Here is a 17969-nt window from a genome sequence, read left to right as displayed (position 1 = left end):
TCTTTATATATATATATATCTCCAGGATGGTGAAGGCAAAGCTAAAGCTAAGGAGGAAAAAAAAAATCTCATTTTGAAAGAATTCTTTACACTGCAAATTTCCCAACACAATCATGGTGAAAACTCAAAACTAGGCCATCACATATTATCACATCAATTACAGTATCTTGAAAAGCAAATACATGTCTATATATTTAGCAAATGTAGCGTGTATATATAATACATTTTATTAGCCTATAAAAGAGTAGGTTTTTTTAAAATAAGAGGTTGCTTTCATATAAAAATCATTTTAATTCATAAAATAGCTGAAATGCAGCTTTATCAATGATGGCAAATCTAAGTTTTTTGTTTATTTGTTTTAAATTCGCCAAACTGCTTCAGGATGATCTTTTTGCAAGAAGAGTTTCAGTGTCAATAAATCAGTACTTTGAAACACGCCGTATTTTGTTATAAATTTCTAACTGCTATCCAAAAAGCTTACATTCTAGTAATCATGCCAAGCCCTTGTGAGAGCTAATTATTTAGCGTTTCTCAACTTCCCTTGAGGAAAGAAAAGAGTGCCATGACTATTCCTTGATAGGAGGGGAAAACCTTAAACTGAGGATGAGGTGAACATGCCAATTAGGAGCTCTGAAAAGAACACACAGACACTCATTCCCACACAACGCTGCCCACAACAAGACATCTGTCCCTTTTCTAGGCATAAGAATCTATTGCTTATTTGATTTCGGGCTGCAACAAAGGCCTTAGGAAGATAATGACACCAGCCATGATGTTCCCAGGTATGGAGATCACAGAACTGTGGGGCAGGGGCAAAGTGGTGCAGGACTGAAGGCTACTTACCCTTTATTTAAGCACAGGAAAGGAGAAATAAATGCATGTTCTCCTTTCACCCATCTCAGAAGTTAAAAAAAACAAAGGTCCTTTAACATACAAGTCTTACAAGGAGCGGCTGAGGGAGCTGGGGGGGTTTAGCCTGCAGAAGAGGAGGCTCAGGGGAGACCTTATCGCTCTCTGCAGCTGCCTGAGAGGGGCTGGAGTGAGGTGGATGTTGGTCTCCTTTCCCAGGTCACTAGCGATAGGATGAGAGGAAACGGTGTCAAGCTGCGTCAGGGGAGGTTTAGATTGGATATTAGGAAAAATGTCTTTCCTGCAAGAGTGGTCAGGCATTGGAACAGGCTGCCCAGAGAGGTGGGGGAATCACCGTCCCTGGGGGAGTTCAAAAAACTTGTAGATGTGGTGCTTCGGGACATGGTTTAGGAGGCCTGGGGGTGTTGGGTTGACAGTTGGACTCGATGATCTTAGAGGTCTGCTCCACCTGGGACAGAGGCAAGACATGACATAGGCATCCCATGGAACTGAGAACACACTCATTTTTCTACCAACTCATAGTGGGATCAATGGGTGGTAGAAGAGCAAAGATCCCCTCTAAGACTACAGAGCAGGCAAGGCAGGATAACGAGACCAAGTAGAATAAAAGATCTTTTAAAAAGCTTTGAAAGCTGAACACACTGGCTGTAACTATGACAGCCACGGTCATCTTGATATTGCTAGAAGACACGCTAGGATAAATCAGAGCATTCTAGTGCATTCATAGCATACGCTGTGGGAAGATGTGACTGAAGTCAAATCCTTCACTTGGGAGCGTCAGTAAGGTTTATTGATTCAGGATCTTCTCCATGCTCACATCAGCTGCTGAAGGTACGTTTGGAGAGGTTTGCACTTGACAATGTCCAAGCATGGAGCGGAGTGAGCTTTTAACATTGAGCCATGGACCCAATCCTACCAATGAATCTAAGTGAGGAGGTTATGAGCGGTATCAGACATAGCTCCAATCTGTCATAACATGCGAGCTGGTGCCTCCAGGAGAAATGATGGCCAGAAACCAATGGACAGATTTCTATTTTTTATTAATCAAAAAGCAGAATGCTTAGCATGGTGCACCATATAGAAAGTTCTCTGAAATGTGGATTATTATTAACTGCTTAGCTTGGTGTAGACTAACAGCATTTTATTAGAAGAGGAATATGTCTTCAGGTAGACAAATTTTATAGCTGTATACTGGCAAAGTAAAGGAAGCCTAGGGTGTTAGCAAGCTTCTGATCCAGGGTCTTCTGCCCTGAAGTCATGTGAAACCAATCAGCTCCTTCCTTTCCTCTGGGAAGCTCGATTTGAGAGCAAGAAACTCAGTAGCAGATCCAGAAAGACTCTTCTATTGCAGGAATTCAGGGTCTGGCTTGGATTCCAGCAGAAGGTGGGCTGCTGGCTGTATAGCTGGTTGTGTGTGCCAACACCCAGCCTGGATCATGTTCACTGAGCATGCGTTCAAGTCAGACCTGGTCTCACATGCATGTTTATGGCGTATGATTTTATGGAACTGAGGTCTTGAGTGTCAAAAAGGAAGAAAGAAGACAAATGAGGAGAGGGAGACAGCTAGAAATTAGATTAGAGAGTGTGAGACAGAGAAACAGAAAGAAAAAAATGGACAGACCCTGAAAAGAGATAAATGGACAGAAAGAGACCATGAAATAAGATATCACAGGGCTAAGTGAGATAAATATACTGTGACTGTGATAAGCATGGGGAGAGGGAGTGAGGCAGAGAGAAGGACAGGAAAAGATAAATAAGATATAGATAGATATTAGATAGATAAATGATAGTGACAATGACAGACAATACACAGAAACACAGTGACAGAGATAAATGGTGACAGAGATAGAAATACATAAATAACAGGTACGGCAAGACAGACAACAGAGGACGGAGATAAATAAGTGATTGCAAGATATAGAGAAAGAGATGAATTATAGATAAATATATTAGAAGCAGATAAATAAATGATAGATTAGATAAAGAAAAAGATAAATGAAAGGGACAGTTAGATGTGCATAGAAAGAGAGAAGGAAGGAGGAAAACAGAAAGAAAAAAGGGGAGGAGAGAAAGAAAGGGGGAAAGTGAGAAAAAAGGAGAGAGAGAAGTTTTCCATGATGGTAACAACACACAGTATGTCCTTGGCTAGGGGAGATCCTGGTTTGGAAGATGTGAATTATATGCAAGTGCCAAGCAAGATAGTATTTCTTTTGCTTGGAAGAGGGGAGAATTCTGGGAGGGTAAATAAAAGCCTAAATATCTACAAAGGGTAAGAAATAAAACCCAGCCAAATGGTCAGGCATGCCAGGTCCAGGAGAGGATGAAACCTGCAGAGATGAACAGGTAGCAAAGGAGAATCCAGACAGCACAGACACCCCCAGGGGAATAACAGAAAAGATAGTTATTGGGGAAAGGGACTATCAACTCATGCAGATCTTCAGGATCATAATGAATGTGTGTGACTGAACACACAGCAGAAAGGTGCAGGCAAAAGAGGAGAGACTGTCCCACCTATGTACAGGCATACACCCATACATACAGGCAGCGTACAACCGCACTGGAAGTGTGCATGGAGCCAGGTGGAGCCGTGGGGAGGCTCTCCAGATTCCAGACCTTCTCAAATACACCCCTTCTGACCACAGAGCTGTGTGAGGTTGGTGTGACCCCCTTGGGTAGGGGTTGCTAAAGCAAAGAAGGATCACAGTAGGAAGAGATGGATCCAATCCCTTCTTCCTTGATACTCTTCTCTGCCACCCTGTTACACGGACCATAGGTGAGAAATAATAACTCAGGGGCAAGGCTTAATCTTAGTTAAAGGCCAAGAGAGCTTTGGGGAAATAGGATAAGCAAAACAAACTAAAGAATTAGGGATGTTGCTTGCTTTTGGTCAGGGTCGAGAGTAAGGGCAGTCCACGCAAGTACATGCAAGCCACTAAGACACACACAAATAAAACAGAAAGGAAAAAAAAATGGCCTAGTTCAATCCCCAAACCAGGTCACTTGTTGATTCTCACCTGTGATGTGCTCACCTGATCTACAAGCCATATCCACATCCTTCTCAAAATCGGTCTGAAAGACAGAGAACACAGAGGACATGGTCAAAAGGAGGTGGTGGGGGAGAGAAAGCCATCTGGAACATGCAAAATCCCACTTTTATTAGTGAGGCAGTCACACCATTGCCAGGAGAGTGGAGGGGAGACATTTTGCTTGGGCTTTGAAACATGGGAAACAAACCACTTTTTTCCACTTGTGGCTTTTGAACGGCAGGCAGTGGTAAAGCTGTAACATTGCTTTTCAGCTGGATTCATCTGCTCACCCATACACTAATTCCTGGGCTGCCAAATTAAAATATCTCCCTGGAACATGTTTACGCACATTTCTGAAAAACAGGGGACAGGTTCCTGGCCTGATCTGCCTTGGATGTATCACCCCACTCTTAGTCTAAGTGGGTTCCCTACCACTCCTTAAAAAGATCTGGGGATGCCACTGAAAACCCTCCATACCCACTGGGCTTTCTTGTGATCTATCACCAAGTCACGTAAAGTGGAAACAAGTCTCTGCTTCTGAAACTCTTTGCGTATAAAATCAATGGTCCTTGTAGGCACAAAGGCTGAATAACTTTTTCAAGTGGTCTGTACAGCCAAACAAAACTCCTTTCTTCTCCCAGTATGAGTTAATCCCTTTCCCAAAGCTTTTAGCAGATAATGTCTCAAAGAACTGGATACACTGAGTCACAGTGGGTCTTGCGTTTTCATGGAGTAATGGAAAAGCCACAGATTAGCAAAAGGTAGAAGAGTTCACTCTTTATTTCTAGTATCATTTCAGAAAGAAGACACTTAATATAATTTTATCAATGTGATTAAATGCATTCCAGTTTAATACTGAGAGTGTGAAAAAAAAATCCCCATCCCCCTGGGATAAACAATTCAATATTAGCCAGCTGAGATCCAAGAGTTTTTGAAGAGCTGGCTGAGGAATCATCTCAACCTTCATGATGCTACTTTCTTAGTAAATTATCTGGAATATCAAATAAATCTGAAAAGAATAGAAGAGAAATAAGACTGAACTAACTTTTAAATGGGCAAATGGGATGACACAGGAAAATATAATCTCATTTTCATGATAGGAGTTCCAGAAAAATGTAACTGAGCAGCCTGTACTAGTCCTACTGATAAATAAGTAAAATATAGGTTTATATTTAACACCAGTAAACAAGATTTTGTGGAAAACAGTTCTATTCATCTAAGCTTCTTTTCACTTGCTGGGCAGATTTGGAGATTACTGGAAAAGGTAATGGCAAAAATGTCATCCTGCAAAGCTTTTGATTTCTTTGGTTATTTTACAACTCAGTCACTATAAAATAACATTGTACCCCTCTAAAAATATCAGTGAGGAGTCATCATTCGTGTCTAGATTCCAGAGCTTTTTGTGTCTGAATGTGAAGAAACTGATTGTAAGGTCTCTACTTCTCAACACATCCATCAACAGTGAAGAAGTAAATGTACTCTCTTCGCTAAAAAACTTGTAGCTGACACGGAATTTTGCAAGGTGGTTGATACGAAAACAGGGAGCTATACAGAGAGACAAAAATCTGAAACCTCAGAATAGAGGGCTTGAGATGGAGACAATAGAATAACAAACATAGCATACACATTTTTAAAGGATGGTGAAATTCTGAAGGACATGTGGAAAAGGGTTATATAAATAATTTGAAGGCAAATGTCTTACAGAAGGAGAAAAAAGCACAGTGTGTTAGCTTATTGAAAGGAAGATTGAGACTGGATATGTTTATGGTGTCTATTATTGAAGAAGTGAAAGTACTAGGCATGCAAGGGGCTTTCTAATTACCCATAGATAGGCATAGCAAGAACCTGTCTGAAAATAACACTATGCATTTAAATTAAAAATGAGGCCCCTCTTTTTAATAAATACATATGAAGTGTGGTAGAATTATACATATCTTGTTGTCTTGACTTAAAGATTTAACTGTTTGAAATGAGACCTTGTACCTAAGCACAAGCTCTTTAGCTTAGCACAGGAGTGACTGGAAACAAACACCGTGGGTTATGATATAGGTCTAATATTAACTGGACATTTTTGGATCTTGCGATTGTCCTGATGTCCTTACCCCAGCCTCAGAAATCAAATACCTCTTATATCATCTACATCATAACACTGAAGCAGTTGCAAGATGATTCCACATAGCTTGTTCTTCTGTGGCCTTATCTGGACTGTTCGTAAAGGACTTACACAACAGGACCAAGGTTTACACTGCTTAAGCTATACTCCCAGTGAAACAATGTAAACAAGTGAGCTTCCGAGAGAAACAAATCCTTTTGAAACAACGTCTTTATAATAATGATGCAACACACTGTGATTAAAACAGTATTAAACTACTGCCTCCTAGCTCCAGCAAGGACAAGGCAGCATATTGGGGATGAAAAGGTCTGGAAGACCTGGGAGATATATTTTAGCTTTGCATTTTCTGGGAAAGAAAGGGTCTCACCAATTTGTCTGCAAAACCTGGGGTGTAAGTTTGAACCCCTTAATATTATAATGAAAAGAAACCGGATTTGTCTCAAAGAGGCGATCCTAAGTGCTACGCTTGTTCAAGCGCAGGTTTAAAGGAAAAAGAATGACAATTGCAAAATCTATGATGGACAGAGCCCTTTCTTGATCGGTTATGAGTTAAAAATGCCCATAGGTCCCTTAATAATAGACTAGGTGGTAGTTTTCCCTACCATTAGCTGAGCGTGTCCATTCTGAAACGACCCCCCTGAGTCTCCATTGCCCTCTTCCTGACGATCTACTACTCGGCACTTCACGGCATCCTGGACCTGCAGGAACAAATGGATTTGCAAAAGTCAGAGTCAGACAGGGATACGAAAGCATATTAAATTCTGCTGAAGAGGAGAAAAGAAATAAAAACCTTGGTAGATCGAAAGAACATGGATCTACTTTAGTAGCATTCAGGTATACATTTCAAATTGTTTATATGATACATATCTCACATATTAACAGAGCAACTCAAAGGTCTTGGAGGTATTCTGAGTCACTGTTTTGGTCACTTCTAGTTACTTGATTTATATAATCAAGAATAAAAATATCTTCTATTTTGCATCTTGTATGCTTACAATGGATGTTATTGCATAAATCATTATATCAGGGTCTGCAATGTCTGTTTATGATCCTATATTGGCTGTAATATGTATATGATCCAAAGCTCACTGAAATCTATGGAAAAAAAATGCTAGTGACAGCAATGGGAGTTAAATGCAGGCCCATATTCATAATGCAATTAGTCGAAAGAGTCTCAGCCAAGCCAGTGGTGTAATTCTATTGATTTCATTGGCCTGACATAAGAAATTAATCTGTTTTACTTAATTTAAAGGAGCTGTAAGAAGATAAAATTAATATTGAAGAAAAAAAAACCTTCCTGTCTCTGTTATTAATAGTCTATCTACTCAGTAGGATGAAAAGAATAAAAGAAACATAAAAGATTCGCCCTTTTCTTTCCTGATACAATTCACCATTTTAAATCTCCACAGGGAGGCTGGAGAGAATTTACTCAATTTCCTTACTTGATTATTGCTAGATTTACTTTCTAGCTTGAACATCTAAGCACTAATGCCAATGCACAATTATTCTGTAAATCTCGGTGCAAGTTGTCCCTCTTGAAATCAAACAAATTTTTCTTAATATTCCATTTTTGGAGATGGGGTGTAAACATTCTGGTAATACTAATTTTGGTGTTAAATGAACAAAACCTGACATGTTAGCTAACCTAAGACTATCCCCCACATTCCGCTCTGCAGTACACTCAGCACGACAACCATTGATTCATCCCTCCTTCCTTCTGACTGATACTGTCATGGCCATTTTTGTGGTCACTGTCTACACAAAGGGAAAAGTTCATTGGATTAAAGAAGCTACCAGTCTGACTGAACATTTTTCAGATGTTTTCTATGGGAATTCTGTTGGTTACATAAAAGAGAATGACTTGTTCAAAAGAAGACAGCCCTGCACCTAGGTCGGGGCAGCCCCTGGTATCAATACAGGCTGGGGGATGAAGGGATTGAGAGCAGCCCTGCAGAGAAGGACTTGGGGGTGCTGATGGATGAAAAGCTGGACATGAGCCAACAGTGTGTGCTTGCAGCCCAGAAGGCAAATAGTATCCTGGGCTGCATCAAAAGAAGTGTGGCCAGCAGGGCGAGGGAGGGGATTCTGCCCCTCTGCTCCGCTCTGGTGAGACCCCACCTGCAGTGCTGCGTCCAGCTCTGGAGCCCCCAGCACGGGAAGGACATGGACCTGTTGGAGCGGGTCCAGAGGAGGCCACGAAGATGGTCAGGGGCCTGGAGCACCTCTCCTGTGAAGACAGGCTGAGAGAGTTGGGGTTGTTCAGCCTGGAGGAGAGAAGGCTGTGGGGAGACCTTATTGCGGCCTTTCAGTACTTAAAGGGGGACTTTAAGTGAAATGGGGGCAACCTCTTTAGCAAGGCCTGTTGTGACAGGATAAGGGGTGATGGTTTTAAACTAAAGGAGGGTAGATTTAGACTGGATATAAGGGAAAAAATTTTTACAATGAGGGTGGTGAAACCCTGGCCCAGGTTGCCAGGAGAGATGGTCAATGCCTCATCCCTGGAAACACTCAAGGTCAGGCTGGATGGGGCTCTGAGTGACCTGTTCTAGTGGAAGATGTCCCTGCTCACTGCAGGGGGCCTGGACTAGATGGCCTTTAAAGGTCCCTTCCAACCTAAACAACTCTATGATTCATCTCACCTCCCGCCTTAGGATGCAATGGACCATAACGATGACAAAGCCCTCCAACGAGTCAAAGACGGCAAAAAGGATCTGGAAGAGTGCTGACCGCCGATCTGTGATTGCCAGAACTGCAGACATCCAGGTGAGAGCCAGGAGAGGTAGGACCACACAGGAGCTCCAAAGGGATGCCCTGTCAAGGGAGAGGAAAAGAGAATTCAGCTCCACTTCAGCCTCACCTGCTTCCACGTGGGTTGCTAATTCAGCCTCCTGATCCCATGGGGCTTCAGAAGACTTCTTCTGCAATTGAATACTTGTGCTAGATGTCTTCTGAGCCCCTGTCACAGGGAAGCAGGAAGATGCTTTGCACACTCACGCTACCAAAACAGGTGACACACGTTTCTACAGGAGGGACTACTTTTCAATGGTGCAATCATGCATAAAACTTGAGGTGGGGAGGAAGGATGCAGATACCTCACTCCCCCTTTCACACCCTTCCCATTCTATGTCACTAGTCCACAACGATGGTATTTCCCAAGGAGGGGAGACAAAATACAATCACTGTAGGTTGCCAAAGCGAAGGGGAACAGTTGCAGCAGAGACTGGTTTGTCACGATGGCTGTCGGTACTTGGGTTACAGACACTTGGACTTCCACAGCACATGGAAGACACCAACACCGGGGACATGTGTCACGGTTTCAAGTGACTAAAATGGACAAGCCTAGAGCTGATGTGGAGACTGATATTTTGCTGTTGTTCCCTTACTCTACAGCTGACAGTCCCTACAACACTACATCAATGAATATCAGGAGAGCTGATACCTGACCCAATTTTTCTGTGAACAGAAAATTTTCTGCTTCCTTGTGTGACCTCCCCAGTTGCATGTGTTAAAAAAATTACAGTTGTTTCTATATTTAGCAATTATTGTAAGTAAGTTTACAGTTGGGTGTACATTCTAGGTTAAAATAACTTAAAATTCAAGCCACTTCTTAATTCACAAGCCAGAAACCTGGACAAAACAGTTTTCTGTAATGCAAGTACTGCCCCATGAACCTCCACTTTATCTATAAATGATGGCTCCAGAAATGGGAAAGCCGCTCATAGACTATTTAGACATTCAGCTCTCTGACCAAAAAGGGTCCCAAGCAATTTTAACAGCTTACTAGGGAGATTTTAAGCTGCCAGTCATCCTATATATTTGGCAGCATTGGTGCACCAAGAGTACCAGAAGAATTTCTCTGTGGGCTTTTATTTACACAGATAAGAGTAGACCTATGCACAGGCTGAATAACAAGTTGAGCTTCAAGATTTTTCTGCATTGAAAACCTCAACCTATACGCTAACAAACAAATACAGGCAAGACAATAAATTACAGGACAGATATCATGACACGCGTTTTACAGTACTTACATGGGGCTTGCTTACCATTTTTGGGTATATGATCAAGTTTTTAATAATGTTTACTTGCTGGTTATCCAGGTACCGCTCTCACAGACCTCAGTGAGAGTTTTACCTGAACAAAGCTGGAGCTTGGACACGGGTATGGACATCAGGATGTAACGCCCTGGCTTCAGTTAAGAGTTTTTCAAGGATTGTTACATCAGTTCTGCTGTAATGACCACATACTGAAGTGACAGGTTATTTTTATAGTCATAATAATACTCTGATTGCAAATATTTCTACAACCTGTCCAGGCTCAGAGGTGTTCCTTAGTGGTGTTATTAAGCAATGCAATTTACCTAAGGGAGCAGGTAAATGGAATACACGTTTTTTCTTGTTTTCCAATTAAAACAAGTATTATGAGACTTGGTAAAGGCCATGACATAATCAGATACCTTCTAACTTTATACAGGATGACAAACTGAATGATCTTTAATGTCAAATATAAACTATAATTTCAGAGTATTATTTAAAAAAAAAAAGCAGCAGCCAGACAGCCCTCAACCAAGCAACACCTGAACAGAATTTTTTATTCCACTTCTCCCTCAGCCCTCTGAAATCTGCCTCATTATACTGAAATCCCTCTTTGCTATCATTTGCAGTAATGCATTAATAAAACTGGCTAAGCAGTAAGTGCCGAGAGAAAAATAGACAGGCTGAAGAGCCAAATGGAAAGATAAGACTTTCTCCATAACATGCCACTCTAGATGTGTCTGCCATGCAAGTATGAGCAAGCACAACATGCCTGATGCGTGGCTTGGTAGATGAAGTCATTCCAATAGCAACTTGCAATTGTGATTGCTGGAAACCAGCAAAGTCAAGAGAGGCTGCTAGAAAAGGTCTGTACCAGTCAACTCTGCTTCCTAGGGTTATCTGGTCTCCCAGCATACTCTTAACACACACATATGTGTATGCTGCTACCACCAACATGCAAACAAGAAACCTGGCAACCACATCTGAGAATGAATCTGACCTCTAAGTACGGGTCTGAACCAGCCACCTAAATTTGGATGGGGTTTCCATTCTTGAAAAGAACTGCAACATCAGACTGACAATGATTTGGATCTGGGTCCAAGATTTAGGTGTGGATTTGGGGTTGTAAGGGACACTGCTGAGGAGGTAAATTATGTTTCTCTTTAGCAAGTAGATTTCAATCCACTGGCTTCAAAACCTGATTAAAAATAATATGCGGGCACCCTGCTTCAGCAAGGCACTGCTTGAGTTTATTTGTTATCCAGAGCACAGATGTAATGATCCGTAACTGCAGTGGGCTCCCTTCAGAGCTCCTGCTGTCTTCACACTGGACTCAGTGAGTCCCTCCTGGCCCCTTGCTCTGTGTATGGACAAACTATTCAACTTTCTTCTGAGTTGAGACATCCTGATGGCCTTCACTATTGCTTCCCACATAAGCAACCTTAAATCACCACTTAAATCTCTGTCCTTCCAATTCAGATGATGAACGTCACATATTCAGCTGGAGTAAATCAGGGTTTTCCCAACTGAGTTGTGCTGACTTATACGAGCTAAGAGTATGGCATTTCTGCTCTCTTCGTGATTCACCCTGCAGGTGCCTTCTCAACGATATTCATCCCTTACAAACATTATGGAAATGTTGCTTGACACTTAACACATAATCTTTATTCTCCAGCAGCAGATGGCAACAGGTCATAGGAATGTAACTTACTCTAATTTCACTTTTCAGACCTTTGCCTAGTTTTTGAAAAATTAAATTCAAAAAAAAGTTCAATTTTTTTTTTTAAAAAAGAATCATATCAAGACTGAAATTTCAGAAGAAAACTCAGGGGAAGATAAGCGGGTTTCCAGTGACATTACCCTTAATTCTACTTGCTGTGAGCTGAATTCATAGCAGAACTCATCCTTCTGCCACCTTTCCATCTGTCCCTTTTTTTGGAGGTACTGCGCATCCTTAAAAGGTTCCAGAATAACTTATAAGACCTAAGAAACTTCATGTTATGGTGCCACATGATGTGAAATGATTTGTTATATAACGACATTGTGATTACCTAATGACTCTTCATTATGGATTATCCACGATCAATGAATCCAGGATTTTTATTGCTTGAGACAAAGGAATTAGCTGGCAGATCCTTTTATTTGCCCCACACAAGGCAGCACTCATGATGAGTGACCGCGATATCAAGGGAAGACCATTACACCGCACTGTGGAAGCGTGGTGCTGGTCGTATGTAAGGACCATGACATGATGATGTTACCCAGCAGTAGGGCTGCAGTGTCACGTTGTTCCTCCCCACCATACCACGCTACTGCTGCATTGCAGAGGAAGGGCATTACTTTGGGATATGGCAATGCCACAGCACAGTGCAACCAAATATGATTACAATGACATGTGACAACATGGCCACAAGATAACATTGTCCACAGCTTCATCTAGCATGGCAAAGACTTAGCCTTATGAAAGCACGTGGTAGACCCAGCTCCGGCAACAGCAGATGATGGCCTTTACTCAAAATGTCAAAAACTAGCTGACAAAGCTAAAACTAGCTGGCTTGAACAAAGTGGTTTTGGTCTTTAGCTAGCTGGCAGCCCTGAGAGACTTCATCTTCGCAAAAGAAGCAGGGCAACGTGATGGCGGCACTTAGAGGATAGCAATGGAAAGAGACAAAAAATGGGTTTGGAGCCAAAGATCTACGTGAAAAAAGATTAAGAGGTCTGCACCCTGACAAAAGGCAAAGGGGACACACAGTAGGTGCCAACAAAGATGTAAAGGGCTTTTATAAAGAGGCAAGTGATCAATTCTTCTCATTAGTCAACACCAACAAGGCAGCCAGTACCATAAGCTAAAGAAGCAGCAGAAGGAAAAATAACTTTATTACACAGAAAGCAGCTCCTGGAGAGGAGCTCTGAAAAGGGAGGTGGTAGGTGGACTCAACACGTAAGACAGCGGATGGCTCCTTACGTGCTGCACAGAGTGCTACATGCTGCCCCACTATTCTGATGAGTGTGCTGTTCCTGCATCACAGCAGTTCTGCTACAGGAAAACTACAGGAAAATTACTTTATTCATTCTCTCATGCTTTATCCCTCCTTTAATTTGTATTACTCCTAAAAGCAAGAGCGTTACCCCAATTTTAGCAACAGTTTCAGAGAAACTCCTTTTAATTTAGTGCCCATATAAAACCAAGATAGGAAACCTGTCACTAGAAGAAGGGGACACTGTGCATGTTCTTCCCATGCACAGGCAACACAGAAACGCAAGAGATTATTTCTATTTTCTCCAAAAGATGATTCTTATCTCAGTTGCTGTAATCTGAACCATACAACTAGGGGATCAGGAAATCAAATGCTTCTAAATGAGACAGGCAGCTAATGAGGTAGCTATGGGCAGACTGCTTGATTATTTGCCCCTAGTAAGGGAAGCTGTTCTTTGACAGTCCAAGCAAGGACGACCAGGGCCCAAGTAATATCCCCTGGTAAGGATACAATTTCAAATTCCTTGAACTATGAGAACAACACTCTCCTGAGGAACAGTATCCTTCACAAAACCAGCCATGCATGGAAATATCGATGCACATTAGTCCTGGAACTACAGAAAATCTGACATCTAAGACTTCCTGAAATGACTCTGAGCCAAGAAAAAGAGCAAATCCCTTAGATGGGAGATTTGACACATGAGTTTCTGATGACGTAAGAGGGATGATGCATGAGATGGGTCATGAGGACTCCCTGACATTCACTTTTGGGTGGGTTGCCTGCAGGAAGAATACACTGTGCCAGGGCCTTAGTCTTGGGCCAGGATCTTCCCTATGGCCAGAACATGACAGTCCATATTTGCAATGAACTGCCTGGCAGGAATTCCTTCCTTCCTTCCTTCCTTCCTTCCTTCCTTCCTTCCTTCCTTCCTTCCTTCCTTCCATCCATCCAATAGCAATCCCTGGTATCAGCAGTGGATGCTCTCAGTCACAGCAAGTGCAAAGAAATGGCATGCCCTTCAGATATTTTCTCCTTGTCTCAGAGAACAATTTTTCACAGGTAGCAAAGACAAATTAATTATGAGGCAGTATTTCACAGGCTGAGGCTACCCTACAGGCAGCAATAAAAGGAAGGAAATGTGGGAACAGAGGTCTTCTAATGGCAAAATATGCCCAGCACCTTCTCCAGAACAAGCTAAGGGAAGGGTTTTTTTAACTCACACCTGTCAAGTCCAGCTAAACCTTAAGAGGTCATAGATGTACAAAGGTTTCCTTTTTGTAATTTCCCAAGTCAAGAAATAGCACAATTTCCAGTGCATATTTTTCACTTCCATCATGGTTACTCTCTGCTCTCTCATCTGTGGGTTACCATGTTCCCTCAGTTACACATCCCCTTCTCTGACCCGTTCTCTCTTAGACACAGACGTTACCATAGAGTTGCTCAAAATGTCTATGATTTCCAAAAATCAAGAAAAATGGACAAAAGGATCTATCTTTTCATGCCATGCTATCCCAGAAACAAGCCTCTGAAACCTACAGGAGGTAAACTGGAGAGAGCATGAGCAAACCCAGCAGGAACGTCCTTGATGTGCTCTCTACCAAACAGCTATGGCTAATTCCAGGTCAGAGGGGAGCCCGGAATCCTCACAGCATCTGATTTATATTACAAGACTTCGAAACTGAATGGCAAATCTGGTCCAAGGTCTGGGATGAAGGCCAGCAGAATGGTAGCAGTGGCATGAAGCATAATCAGGGCTTTGCCTTATTGACAACCCATTTACAATAGATTTGGAGGAAGAAAAACAGAATCAGTTCAGCTGCAGAATGAAGTGGATGATAAAGGTAGATGAGGGCTGGGTGAACTAATTAGTGTATTACTCAGTGGTCTCTTTGCAAGGACAAGAGCACAGGATACTTCAGGACAAGCAACAAAACCACTACTGGAATTTATCATCTAAGGTATTCTATCTGCTGAGAAACAAAGACAGATCATCTTAAAATAGCCCTCCGATTTCTGTCAAACCACTTAAATTAGAAACTCAGGATAAGTCGGAGATCTGGATTTCATATCCCTTTTTTTTTTTCTGATTTGAAGATGAATCAGAATATGTGATTTATGACAGACTTATGTCAGACAATATGGGAGAAGTATTTGAGTGTGTTTTACTTTTCAAATTAATTTACTGTGAACTGAACGCCTCTCCTGTTTAACAGTCTAATTTATTAATAGTGAAATTTCTGCCAGTTTCGCATTTCTCTGCAGTTGCAGGAATCCGAAATGCAGTGAGCCGTTCATTCCAGACTTGTGGTATGCGTGTCTGGACCAATGCCATCTCACCATCTCAGCCGGGCACTGTTGCAAAAGGTAAGGAAACTACTTCAGCAGTGAAAAATAAATGAGATTTTGTTCAGTTTTTGCATCTCATAGACACGGCTGGCTCGTAATAGAGCTGATTGTGTGCTCGCTTTTTCTAATGACAATTGGTTTTCAGAAATGTCCATTTTTCCCTAAACTTTTTTGCATTTTATATAAATGGCTCAGTTTTCAGAAAAAAAGGAGGAAATCTTGTGTTTTGAATTTCTTTTCTATTTCTATATTTTGGGATTTGGTACTCAGCTGCCTATTTTTGTTTAGATTAATTAAAGGTAGGAGTTTTCAAATTGCAGGTGTCTAGATCTGAGACTGTTTCACACTTTTTACATATATTACTTTAGACATCAAAACCAAAATATAGCATCACTTAGAAATTATGTAGAGGATAATAACATTTCAAAAAGGGAAGGAAGAAAGACAAACCTTCCCTTGTTGCTCTCCCTCCTACCTTAACCTTTGGAAAAAAAAGCCAACTATATAAATAGCAACATTTTCTCCAGCAGAAAAAGGTCTGGCATTTTTTTGTGTTTTTGTTTGTTTGTTTGTTTGGGTTTTTTTTTGTTGTTCTTTACTAACTTCAGTGGCACCTAAGAAGAGATTTAACAGCATTTGACTTTTGTTACTCAGAGCTATGAAATGGTTTAAGATTTTGAGAACTAATTGTAAGTGCTTTTAGGGGTCCAAAAGAGGCAGTCAACACTTATCAGATCAGAACTGCAGCCCTACAAGGTATTAAACTTAACTCTAGCCTTTTATAAGAAAAACACACTTAGAAGTGATTCACTAACTCACATCATACTCAATGCTCCACAGCCTCTGGAGTAAAAATATCAAGCACATCAAGCTTAAGTGTGACAAAGCTGGAGTTTGAGGACCCTGTCTATCATCAAAATTAATGGGAACCAAATCTTTAAGTCTGTAACTCCAAGAACTAAATTAAATTGGGTCATTAAACATATACCCAGCTTCCAACAAATGAAGAGTCCCTTTGTCTTCCATGGGCTGCTCACATGCTTAAATCTAGGCATGTCATAAAATGCTTTGCAGGATCCAGCCCATCAGCTTTTGCTCCAGGAATGTTGCAGGAGCCCTACACTACTCACGGCCCACAGAATGAGGTCAGGGAGAGTTGGGGGTGTGGGGAGGTGGGCAGGGACATGGGGAGAGAAAACAAACAAGGGCTGGTGAGTGCAGGGAAATGAAAGAGGGAAATAAAATAAATTAAAAAAAATAAGAGAAAGTGGAAAGAAAGAAAGAAAAGAAGTTGAAATTAGAGGAACTAACATGGCATTACTGGTGGCTGTGGCCGAAACTTCAGCAGAAGAAACTACTCCACACTTGGAACATTTGAGCGTCATGCCGTAAAGGGGCACTGCCATCTGACTGCAATTAAAACCAAAAGACTGAAACAAAACAAAACACTTTGCTTGTGAACACAAACGTAGAAAGGAAAGGGAAAGAGAAGCCGAAAGAACAAAAGAAAGGAAGAAAGAAGAAAGGGAACCAACCAACCATACCCAGTTTGAAAAGAGAAATGAAAGACAGGCAGGAATAAAACTCTCTCATCTGTACCACTCCAGATGCGGGAAATGGGGAAAATGCACAATTCAGAGATGTGTTGGTGCCGCTGGAGAGGGTGGAACTGTGTTGGTGAATGTTTTGCCAGATTCGGGGTGCCTGGCACCCATGGAAGAGAAACCAGTACTACTCTCCCAGTCTCCATCTCCTTTTGGTTTGTTTTTGAGAAATTGCTCTTTTCCCTCCTGGCCTTTTTGCTCCAAAACAAAAAAGGTGGCAGGGTTGTACAGTAGAAGGCAAGAAGTAGGGCTGTGGGGACCGTGTCCGCTTAACTGCTTTCCTAAAGCAATGCAAAGGATAAGTCATATATTTTCTCCACTGGCCCTCGTGGGTTAATCCTCGCCTTGGTGGGGATACCCACACGGCAGCTGACAGTGCCAGGAGACAGGCCACTCTTTGGTTGCTTAATCTGTGATGAAGGACATGCAAATGGGACTGTTTATGTCCTGGAAGTTAAGCATGAGGTTGGGTGTTTTGTAAGGCTATCAACCTGCCCTGAAGGGAGCCAGCCTGGCTGACTACTTTTGAGACATTTCTTCTCTCAGATCTTGTTTTGGAGCTCAAAACGTCTTTGGGATGAACCCTGAGACTTATTCACATCGATTGCTCCCACTTTTTCTGGATGGGATCAACCAGAGAACCAGGCCATTGTGGGCTGCTGGTATAAGGGGCTACAGGGATCTGCTACAGGGCATGTTCTCATGACTTTTAGAAGCTGATGTGTGTGAACCCATCTAGCTGACAAGCCAGCTCTTATTCAGGATCCCAGAAGCCACATTAGCTTGGCGTTGGCCCTGTTTCTGAGTGCACTAGTTTGTATGCACTCTCTGATTTGCACAGATAGACATCCACATGAGATCAGGCTTAGAACATGTGCAGGAGTCTGCAAAACATCCCACAGACCTACATGCAGCGCCTGATATCAGAGAAAGCACAAAAATCACTGCCGAAGGACAGTAGGTCTGTCATTCTTGGGTGATGGCAGTGAATCTGGTGAGGG

General features: G+C 41.9%; 1 protein-coding gene across 4 annotated transcripts in view; it reads right to left on the bottom strand.

The window, feature by feature from the left end:
• ADGRB1 (adhesion G protein-coupled receptor B1) overlaps positions 1-17969 on the bottom strand; it is a 286873-nt gene that overhangs the window by 19100 nt on the left and 249804 nt on the right. Inside the window, exons 25-28 of one of the 4 annotated variants that reach the window (XM_075085936.1) lie at positions 16676-16774; positions 8649-8820; positions 6612-6707; positions 3885-3939 (exon numbers count right to left, since the gene is read on the bottom strand). In XM_075085936.1, the coding sequence (XP_074942037.1) occupies positions 3885-3939; positions 6612-6707; positions 8649-8820; positions 16676-16774 (422 nt within the window). The remainder of the gene's footprint in view (positions 1-3884; positions 3940-6611; positions 6708-8648; positions 8821-16675; positions 16775-17969) is intronic. The other 3 variants (XM_075085937.1, XM_075085938.1, XM_075085939.1) reach the window with 3 other exon arrangements.

This window comes from Phalacrocorax aristotelis, chromosome 2 (assembly GCF_949628215.1).
Source record: "Phalacrocorax aristotelis chromosome 2, bGulAri2.1, whole genome shotgun sequence".
Lineage (NCBI taxonomy): Eukaryota > Metazoa > Chordata > Aves > Suliformes > Phalacrocoracidae > Phalacrocorax > Phalacrocorax aristotelis.
Note: the sequence above shows the minus strand (reverse complement) of the source record. Positions and strands in the feature narration are given on the sequence as shown.